General features: G+C 44.0%; 1 protein-coding gene across 7 annotated transcripts in view; it reads right to left on the bottom strand.

Annotated features, from left to right (window-relative positions):
• Nucleotides 1-3111: 3111 nt before the first annotated feature.
• LOC127583608 (cell adhesion molecule 1-like) overlaps nucleotides 3112-11572 on the bottom strand; it is a 360810-nt gene continuing 352349 nt past the window's right edge. For 6 of the 7 annotated variants that reach the window (XM_052039737.1, XM_052039739.1, XM_052039741.1 and 3 more), the window contains 2 exons: nucleotides 9812-9940; nucleotides 3112-5813 (listed from right to left, as the gene is read on the bottom strand). In XM_052039737.1, the coding sequence (XP_051895697.1) occupies nucleotides 5695-5813; nucleotides 9812-9940 (248 nt within the window). In that variant the 3' untranslated portion in view covers nucleotides 3112-5694. The remainder of the gene's footprint in view (nucleotides 5814-9811; nucleotides 9941-11572) is intronic. The other variant, XR_007958282.1, reaches the window with a different exon arrangement.

Raw genomic sequence — 11572 nt, 5'->3', positions numbered from 1 at the left:
GGAACAAACTGCCGGCAGAGGTTGTGGGGGCAGATACATTAGGGACATTTTAAGAAACCCTTAGATAGACACGTCAATGATAGAAAAATGGAGGGCTATGTGGGAGGGAAGGGTTAGATAGATCTCAGAGCAGGATAAAATGTCAGCACAACATTGTGGGCCGAAGGGCCTGTGCTGTGCTGTAGTGTTCTCTGCTCTATGTACGTGGTCAGTTGTGTGAGAGAAAGTCAGGAGTAAAGACGCAGCAAATGGGATAGAAAGTGAAAAGTACAAATGTGAATTTTGAGAGGAAGATTCAAAATATCATCTAAACGGCAAACTATCGCAGGGATCTGAGACACGGAGGATCTAGAGGTCATTGTATATTATTCAAAAAGATACACCAGGCAATGAGGAAACCGAACATTATTGTTTCACCAATTGAATAGAAGGGAAGCAATTCTTCAGTTGTGTAGGGCATTGGAGGGAGTATATCTGGAGCTCTGTGTACAGAGCTGAGCGTATTTAAGAAGGAGGTTGAGCCACTGGCAGCAGCTCAGAGTTTACAAGATGAATACCTGGAATGGGTGGGCTGTTTTCTGAGGAAAGGTTGGGCAGGCTGGGCTCCTATCCCCTGGAGTTTAGAAGAATGAGGGAGGACCTGATTAAAACATTGAGGACCCTGATGGATCTTGCGAGGGTGGATGTGGACAGGATGTTTAAAACATTAAAAAAGATGAGGAGAAATGTATTCAGAATTCTCTCCCTGGAAGGGTGGTAGTAGCAGAGGCTTGAATATTTTTACAGCAGAGAAGGAGATATTTGACAAATAAGGGGGTGAAAGGTGACTGTAGGTGAGCAGGAATGTGGATCTTGTGTTACCATAAGGTCAGGCATTGTCTTATGCTAGTGCAGGACCTGAGGTCTGTGCGTCCCATTCCTGCTCAGTCAGAGTGCCCCATTCCTGGTCAGTCTGTGCGCCCCATTCCTGCTCACTCAGAGTGTCCCATTCCTGCTCAGTCAGAGTGGCCCATTCCTACTCAGTCTGTGCATCCCGTTCCTGCTCAGTCAGAGTGTCCCGTTCCTGCTCAGTCTGTGTGTAATCGTCCTTACCATTTCAGGAAGCCAAGATAAAGTCAAAGCTTCTTTTTAAAAATGGACACATTCTTTTGCAACTTTATTGGTTAACTGTTACATACCCAGAATTCCACTGCCCACATCTTCCATTTTATGCACCACAAAATGCGGTTGAAGGTGAAAGTTGCTGATATGGGATCACAACCACCAGTGCAGCACATTGCCAAGCTCCGTGTCTGTAACATGCCCATGCACAGGGGCTGTTGAATGTGCGACAGTGACCTCGATCTGCATGCTCCTGCTGCTCCTACAATGGAGGGAGCCCACCTACTGAAGAAACTCCCAGACAAAGGATGGATGATTTAATCTCGGTCTCATAAGGAATGTGTTTGAAGCTAAGTTCATAGAATCACACAAAGGTTGTGCGGTACATGTGTGTAAGTGTACCTTTACCAACTGGTGTAAGGTGGGGTGGCCTTGATACGTTGTTGTACATGGCACTGCCGTTTTAGTTGAGAGTTACAACCTTCCATGATGTTGTGGTGACAGGTCCACTTCTGGTTCACTGGTCATCCACGCACCACACGGCATAAAAGAATGAACATAATTGGCATGAGGAGTTTCTACCTGTTTATCTCTTGACCTTTCTGCCAACGCGACCATTTCTGTCTACACTCTACACCCATCCTGATTTTACATTTCCCTATGTGATCTCCCTTGGACCCAAGAGCTGCAGTTTCTACAGCCTAACCAGAAAACCAAAGCCCCTCATCTCTTTGATGATTTGTTCTTGTAAATCTCTTCTGTAACGCCACTAAGGCCTCCTAAAGATGGAGGGGCAGTCTCCACCTCAGCCACTGGAGCCTGCTACTGAGGACAACAGTGGAATCTGTTCTGATAGATCAGCTGTCTGAGATGTTATTTCCTTGAAGAGCTGGGGTTTAGAACCTTCTGACGAATGTCCCTGGAAACCACCTCTGATGCCATAATGTCCCATTGCCCACTGGACAAGAGGGATGCCCACTCCCACGTGTTTCCTGCAGCTGGAATCAGGGTGAGTATTGGACACAGAGGTTTCTGTTGTACTTCAGGAACTCCCTCCCTGCCAGGAGCTGGTACTGATTAGTTCACATGCTTTGTCCAAATTCTGGAACTGTGCTGCATTGTTGAAAACCCTAGGTTTACGCATGTTGTGGTTTGAAAATCCCGCCCTTATGTTCCACAGGGAATTGGTCCGAGTTACCTGCTCACACTAATTTAGTCTGTTTTGATGTGTGTTCAAATTTCCAGACCCATTCTGATGGCTGAACATAACAATGAAACTTCTGGCACACTGCCTGGTTCTGGCTCAATGCCACCTGGCCTTCAACAATGCATAAACTGGCTGCTTTTGTTTAGATAACAGTCACGAGTTAGCTAGTTAACTAGTTCATTGGCTGTAAAATGTTTTGAAATGACCCAAGGCGCTGTGCAAATGCAAATGAAAAGTTGTATTTATTTACTGATGTAGAGTGTCTATCATTGGTCTGGAAGGCCAACAACAAAAACAACTTCCATTTACATAGAGCCTACAACATATCAAATGGCCCAAGAAAGCCTCACAAGAGCATTAAGACACAAACATTGGCACAAAGGTGCCGATTATGGAAGATGGCCAAAGGTTTGGTGAAAAACATAGATGTAAGGAATGCTTTGGAAGAGGGAGAGGCAGAGAGGTTCTAGGAGAGAATTCCACAGCTTAGGATCTTTCCGCTGAAGGCACAGCTGCTAATAGCGGAGCAACAAAACTCAGAGCTGAGCAAATTTGGAAAGTTTGAAACCACTCGAACCTCACTTACACATTCGTCAAGGATACAGAAGGAGAAAAGTGAAAGAGCACATTGGTGTGACAGTACTCCACTGACACCAAGGTTACAAAGTGCATTCGGAAAGTTGATCTTGGATCTCAATGTGGGAACACACTGCATCCCCAGCAGTGGCACCTGCAACCTGATGAACACGTCACAAAAAGCTACCTGTGCAAACCATAGACGATAATTACACCGCAAAACCAAATCAGAAATTTGGAACATTTAACTTTTTTTTATTAAGAAGTCAATAACGCTTCAGTAGTTTTTATATTTTTTCCTGTAAAAATGGCATACATGAAATGATACAAAAAAAATGCGTGGGAACATGAGAGGTTCTATCAATACACAAAATTGCCCATGTACACTAGAAGTAAGAAATGACCTAAGCAAACAGCTTTAGTGCCTAAAGATCAGACCTAATGTGCATATAACACAGCAATAATCTTCAACTTTGTTTCCATTTTTAAAACCAATTTTGCACAATACTTGTTTCGCACATGACAAGACCCAATTATTCGAACTAACTCTATACAAAGTAATACATATTACAATTAAAACAGTGCACTGCATTTGAGAGAAAAAAGGGTTCACACAAAAAAAACATATACAACTAAAACTCTGAATTTGCCACGTTTAATTTTAATGTGTGGGGGCATATTCTTTGCATTCAACACAAGATGCAAAGAGCCAATCAGAACACATCTTCCTGAGACATGACGAATCTGTTTAACTTTCTTTTGAGAAAATAATAAGACCTACCTCAGTAACACTGCTACACTGTAGTACAATCCAAACTAAAGCTGAGAGGAAGAGGGGTGCAAATTACTCCAAATTACTGAGAAACTAGATTTAAAACAGCGACAAGACACATTAAATCACTTTTTGAGTACGTTATCACATTCCCTTCACTACTGTGGTGACCTCGCTCTCACACGGAGCACTGAGCATTTGTTATCAAGTATAATCTTTGTAATACTCAAGCAGCTCAACTTCTGTTTAGTTTCCTCGGAACTCACTACTGTGGTGACCTCGCTCTCACACGGAGCACTGAGCATTTGTTATCAAGTATAATCTTTGTAATACTCAAGCAGCTCAACTTCTGTTTAGTTTCCTTGGAACTTATTGAGGAGCTTCAGCAAGTATTGCCTAAAATTGCAACACTGCCCACTTTACCCAACCCTTCCTACCTTCGCAAGTCCATTGCAAAACCTCCTTCCAATGAATGCACAAGCTCCTGTAGAAACACCGAGGCTAACTCACTCTCCCCAGTCTACTCCTAAAGATATGATAGTGTATCGCGCATTGTAACATTAAATCTCAAACCAAAAGAAAAATAACCTAAAATGAACACTCTTCAGGTAAAGCTATGTCACATCAGAATTGGGCTGTGTACTGGATGGAGATCAGGAGAATAGATTTTGCACTGCATCGGAAGTTAATGCTCCATAATCTTCACCTACAATTTATCTCAAAAGGCTTCACTGGCAGCCTGAAAGTTTTACCTCAAAGCTAAAACTGTAAAACGTCAGTTCCAGGAGGCAAACACTTTGTTTTACAAAAGCAATAACACGATGCCTTGACAGAATCTGGCTTCCACTGCAAAATAAATGTTTGGGAAAGAAAATGTTTATGCCAAACACAAGATGGTAATATTTTAAGGCAACTTTCACTCTTTAAAGAGGCACTATCCCTTTACCATGGCAGACACAGGATGGATGAATGTAAAATGCAGGATATACACAGAACTTCCATTAAATACTACAGCCTCCTGTACAGCGTTTGATCAATTTTAATTAAATCTTTAAATAGAATACGAATAGCATTATACAATGGCACAAGGACAAACCACTTTCATCACTGGCTCGATAAAAAAAAACACTGCTGTTTAAAAAGAGATCTATGCACACGGTCCATGTAAGCAGTGGTTGTTTTGAAGAGGTTCTTAAATATAAACCATGCGATATGAACAAAGGGATATGCCTTTTTAAAACCATGCTAGTGTTTATGAGCCCAAATTGTGAATCGTTTGCCCCAGGCAGTGCACACCTTGCCTCTGTTGGGGCTCTGGGGAATAAACCTTGCTGACAGGTCATCATGAATTGCAGATAGCTTTCAAATTTTTGGCAAACAAATTAGTGAGAAGTAAGGCCAATTGGGAAAGACTGATGAGATCTTTTAAAAACAAGAGTTGTCTGGAACAAAGCTTGCTCCTACTGTGATAACTCAATACTGTCCACACGCTAAAAGGCACAGACCTCAGTGGTCAGGTCTGATTACGTTTGCTGTTGATGTTCTGTCACTGGTCCAGAACACAGCCAGACAGTTTGAGGTACCCTACATCGCACAGTCTATACAAGAGAATGAAATTAGCATCAATCTCGCCACACACAAAACCTCACTTGCAGAAAAATGCTCGATCCGTGTCCCTCTGCGAAAGTTGAACTGCCACACTGCTCACCCCTCAGTCACTGAGCAAAATGACCTTTAAGTGTAGAAATGAAAGTGAGCTTCTAAGTTCACCAAGCTTCCAAATGGCAATTCAAAAGGCTGGAGTGTGTGCAGGGAAAACAAGGCACGACGTTTTCTGCAAATGAGAGAACTAAACTAAGTCCAAGCCTGGCTAGGCATTTACAGAGGTGTCAAACTGTGGAACTCACTGAACTCAACCTCCACCTTTCCCCACCCGAGCCCCTAACCCCACTTGTACACGCCTCAATCCTGTCCACCATGCTAAAAAACCAACTGCAAGATGTCAACAGTTGGACACCTCCATGTGACTACACTTTATTTAGATGAAGTACTCTTTCTTTTCATCGGAGTTGTTCTGTCCGCCCTCTGCATTGATAATTGCCGTGTCTGCATCTGCTGCGTCATCAGCTCCTTTAGCTTCGTGTGTGAAGTATGTACCTGAAACACAACACAGACACTCACTAGTGCAACCAGCTGATTACAACAAGTAATTAAGAAAGTCAACCAACAACTGGACTGTGGGCCAGATGTGCAGCCAAGGCCTTTGACAAGCTGGAGTATAGAAGCTGAAACAAGACGGGTTCCATTTCCCGTGTTCCCTTTAAACTCACTGGGGATCATTTCTCGCTCCCTTTAAACTCACATGTGACAGAAATGAACTAAAGGTGAGTTGGGCTATCAACATCAGTGACATCCAATAGTCCAGAGAATGGGCACACCCCGGCACCACGGAAATCTCCAGGGTACTGGATTATTGGAGTTTTACTGCACTTGCCTTGAGGCAAAGGTTCAATGAACTGATTCTGGAGTTGAAAGGTCTGTCTAATGAGGAAGTATTCAGCAGAAAGAGCCTACAGTCTCTGGAGTTCAGAGAATAAGAGATGATCTCATCATAGCACAAGGTTCTTACAGGGTTTGAGAGAATGGTTCAGGGTAGGGGGTCAGTTGTCTTTTTATACCTGAGATGAGGAGGAAATTTCTTTTCTGAGAAAGGGCCGGGAATCTTTGGAATTCTGTACGAGTGCAACATGGGTACTTTCTGGACTAGAAGGGAGTTGAGGGGTATGGAAGCAGATCGAAAGTCCAGTCACTAAACTTACTTTCATCAACCTAAGCCTAACCCTCATCATCTTCCAGAAATGCCTGGATCTGCTGTAACCCAGTAGTGGGGTAAGTCACGGTTTTGTGTTGCGCGGATACACGGGGCAAGTGACCTCCCTCCCTGCCATAGATCCTGAGATGATTCAACAACTGTAACTTTCTACAGTGAGATTATTTGATGTTCAATCAGAACTGCAATATTTTCTTGAAATTCAGAGTTGCCGTTTCCAGTCGCACAGCACAGAAACAGGCCCTTTGGCCCACCAGGTCCGTGCTGACCTTCTTGCCCACCTACACTAATCCCATTTGTCTGCATTAAGACCGTATCCCATGCCTTGTCCATTTAAGTGTCTGTCTAAAGGCTTTTAAATGTAGTGATTGCATCTGATTCTACCATGCCCTCTGGCAGCACGTTCCAGATATCGACCTCTCTCTGTGTAAAGGAACTTTCCCCTCAGATCCCCTTTAAGCCTCCTTCCTCTCATCATAAACCCATGCCCTCTTGTTTCTGATCCCCCTGCCCTGGGGAGAAGATTCTATCCACCCCATCTACACCTCTCATAATTTTATAACCTCTCTCGGGACACCTCTCAGCCACCTTTGATCCCTTACATTGTTTCTGTAATGAAACACATTTTAATCCAAATGTTTTTACAAAGTCACTGTAAACACAAGTAGAAAATACTTGAAGCATTTGTCCCCTGAGACTAGTTTGAAGCCACAACAGGGTAATGACTCTTGTCAGGTCCCACCTACCCCAGAAGCCATCCCAATGATCCCTGTACCTGAAGCCCTCCCTCCTGCACCAGCTCTTCAGCCACACGTTCATTTGCCTCATCCTCCTCTTCCTACCCTCACTAGCACATGGCACAGGGAGTCATCCCGAGATTATGACCCTAGAGGTCCTGCTTTTTAACCTCCTACCCAACTCCATAAACTCACTCTGCAGGACCTCATCCCCCTTTCTACCCATGTTGTTGGTACCAACATGTCCCACCACCACTGGCTGTTCTCCCTCCCCCTTCAGAACGTTCCGTACCCACTCCCAGACCCTGGCACCCAGGAGATAACACATCATCTTGGACTCTGAGGGAGAGTAATCGCCCAGTGATCAGTGGTAACCCACCACGCATCATGAAGCTCACAGCACATTGCCAGGCAATGTATTTGATAATAACAGCCCCTGCCATTAAATTCAGCCTTTCTTGCACAACAAATTCAAGATCAGGTAGCAATTATTATGCATCCAATTGGAATGCAGGAATGGTAGCACTGTGTTTGAGTTCCAGAGATCCAAGTTCAAATCCCGCCATAGCAGCTGGGGAACTGTAATTCAGTTAATTAAATATGGAATTAAAGAAACATTAGTGTTGATAATGGTGACTATGAAACTATGGGACTGTGGTCTAAACCCATCTGGTTCACCTATGTCCTTCTGGGAAACAAATCTGTTCTTAGCTGGTTTGGCCTCTGCGTGATGCCAGATTTGATTGCTCAGCTTTGGGGAGTAGGGGTGGTAACCAGCATTGGCATAGTCAATTGCAGCTACATCCCATGGATTAATAACTAGAGCAAACATTTGGTGCCAAAAGGTGAGACGAGGGATATTTGGGACTCAATGTAAGGGCTTCATATCTTCATTTCTACACCTCCCCCAACAACAAAGAGCATACTACCTAAAAATGTGAATTAATAAGTCATCCATGTGACATGTGGGGAAAAGTCTACCTTCCAAAGTTTAAGGAAAGTGGTTAAGATATGCTAAATTTCTAAAATCTTGAATATCTAAAATCTGTAATAAAAATCTAATGTGGCTTCATGAATACCTTTGATGCCAATGAACAATTCTAACAGACCCGGTAGAATGTGCAGACAGGCAGACAGACAGACACACACACACACAAGCACACACAGACACACACACACACACACGTGTACACACACACACGCGCGGGGTTTCTGCACAGACTAATGTGCTGAAAACAAAGTGTGACAACGTCCCTCCATCTGACATTCTTATATTTAGCTCCCACTGCCTTCACCAAACGTCAGTGAGGTTGCTCCTCCAGCTGTCAGCTGGTATAGAACCATCTCCAAACAGAACACCAAATTAGATATTTTTTTAAAAAAAGACAATATGTACCACAAACTAGCCATTGCAGTGACAGCAGCAAACCCGGCTCAGCTGAGCTATCTGTCAGTGTGATGGATCTGTTAATTAAGTTTGCTTAGATGGATGTAGGGTTAAACTCGAGGTGTTCTCTCCCTGTCCTGTGATTTACGGTGGGAAGTATGACTGAAATCAGCTCCACTTTATACACATGCTGTTCAAACAAAGGTATTTAAGCATTGTTCCATGTTTCATTGCAAATGCAGCTTGGGTACATGAAAACCACGTTATGAACTGCACGATTATGTCTGAAAGCATCAGCTTGTGGATTAACAACCTACAATGAGGTGATCCCATTGTAATGGAGAAGGTTCTGAGGGGGCTGAACAAGGCAGATCCCCGAGAGGGGAGTGGAGAACTAGAGGCAGAGCCTCAGGATAAAGAGAGAACCACTTCAAATGGAGGAGGGATTTCTCCTCGCAAAGGGCTGTGAACCTTTGGAATAGTCTACCCCGAAAGGTGTGCAGTTTGAGCCAATGACACTTTGCAGGCAGACAGTGGCAGGGTTTACAGGGGGTCAACGAGTACGGGACTTGGCCAGGAAAGAGGAGCTGAGACCAAGGTCAGATCATTGGGTGGTGAGGTAGGCTCGAGGGCCAGATTTAGCTAAAGATCCACTCAACCCTGCATTGGCTTCCAGTCCACAGAGTCTTTGCCTGATGTCAAACCCTGCAGAACCCCTTTGACCACTGACTGGATGGTCCTCATGATCTACAAAGCAGTGAAATCCTGGATGCACTGCACCCGTGGATGTGATAGCCACGAGGAATAAACCTCTGAAGATCAGGGGGGGTGCTTCCTGCTGAGCCCAGTGTTGGCTGTGGCATTAGGGGACAGAAAGAGGATCTTCACCTCTGAACACGGATAACCCTGGAGATCTTCTGCTGTTGCAGTCGACTGGGGGTAGCAGGGTTACTTACATTATGGCGCACTGCTTTATTGGGGAGGTGGAGAACACAAAACAGGGATGGCCACAGCTGGAGTGCTGGGTACAGTAACCACAAGAAGGAAGGGGTAACACCAGAGTGCAGAGGAGGGCTTGAAAATTGGGGCGCTGCTTAACCGACGTGGGTTAGAGGGTGATGGGTGAGGGTGAGTGCAGCAGGACTGGGCACTGAGACAGGTTCTGAAGCATGTGCCAGTGTAGGGTCCCTTCGTCACTCACCTTTGTGTCTGGCAAAGTACCGTCCAAGTACAATCAGCAGGCACAGAATGGCAAACACGACCACGGCCACCACTCCCCCAATGACAGCATGGTCAACAGATCCTGGGACCTCTGTGCCTGCTCTCGAGTCTGTTGGATCGGAAGCAAAAAATCTTAGTGAGAAAGGCTTTATATTATCAAAAGGACCAGGCCACGTAACAATAACACCGATCACCACTCCCTTACGAATAAAGAAATCCATTAAAAAGTAACAAACAGGCTTTCCTCCTCACTTTATACAGTCACGCACCTCTGAAATTGACAAGTTGCTCCATTTCACTATTTTAATTACTTCAGTTTGTCAAGACTATGAATAATTTTGTGCAGACTTGAGAAGCAGCCCATACAGGAATCATTTACGAACATTAACTACAGATGAGTAGACTGCAGCCAAGTACCATCAGCACAGATGATAGCACATGCATTTAACTGCTTGGCATCTGTCAGTGTGCTTCTGAAGAATGACTGCTCTTACTGTTCATCAACCAGCAATAAAGGGCATGAAATATGAGCAGGTTGATGCAGTCGCTGATGGGGCTCAGTTCAGTGCTTTCCCCAGGGTTGCAGCGGGGTTCAGTAATGGGCAGCTGAAATGTTTACTCAATCACTTAACACTCCTTTGAATTGGATTGGAAAGTAAGCCCCCAACAACACACTTACAGGCCCTGTCCCAAGAAAATCCCACTTTGTACTAAAGGATTGCCAGTGACTGAATGACCCCCGTCCAACTGTGGAACGTGACAGAGGTACAGGACACCAGAATAAAACACGCTGACATTAAGTTGGAGCAACCTGAGTCGACAAACCAATGGCACCAAAACCGGACTGCAGCACATGGGCTAATTTCCTTGACTCGACATGAATGATGCCCAGTAACAACACAGCAACAGGTACAAGGCTAAATATACACAATCTCATTGCAGGCGTCTAACATTTTGCTGACACAGACAACTTTCTTACAAACCCCATGATGCAAACATGGAACCATGAAGCACAACGTTGTCCAAATGATTTACTCTGCTTAAAACACACCAGTAACAGCTCAGATAAAATATTTCAACTTCTAAATCATTTTGGCTCATACCTAGGAAGCTGTCAACTAAATCTCTCACTGTGTAATAGTACGCAGTCAATAATTTGGTCCGGGGCCTAGTGCTGAAGGAAGTGGCAGATATTAATTTAACCGAAAGATAAAATGTGCAAGTATTCATCAGTTAATTTTAAAGAAGATTTATATTGATCTTCCTGAAGATAACAGAAAATCCTTTCAGAACTGACTCCAGTCCACAATAACGCTGGAGGTTTATTGATCAGATGTAGAGAAGTGTGACGATAGAAGATGATGCCGTTCAATGAGGACCACATCTGATTCATCACTTTCTGCACAATTTATACTTTCTACATTCTGTCAATTTACCACCCAAATTAATCGTAATCGATTTGGGCAGACTAACCTTTAGCCCCTGGAAAAATCTTCCAAAAACTTTGCAAAAAGCCTTTTCCAGCAGATTAGGGCTCAAGGCTTTTTCCTGAAAAGTTTCCAATTGGGGTGAGATTCTCCACTTTGTATAAAAAGGGCAGGTTAAAGGTGGATGGAGATGTGGCAGTAAGCAGCGTTCCCATTGGAGGAGATGTAACAGTAAGCAGCATTCCCATTGGAATGTTAAGTAAAATGCTGACAAAATTCTGTAAGTGCAATGAACAGAAATTCCTCAATGAAGG

Source organism: Pristis pectinata, chromosome 27 (assembly GCF_009764475.1).
Source record: "Pristis pectinata isolate sPriPec2 chromosome 27, sPriPec2.1.pri, whole genome shotgun sequence".
In the NCBI taxonomy this organism is placed as follows: Eukaryota; Metazoa; Chordata; class Chondrichthyes; order Rhinopristiformes; family Pristidae; genus Pristis; species Pristis pectinata.
Note: the sequence above shows the minus strand (reverse complement) of the source record. Positions and strands in the feature narration are given on the sequence as shown.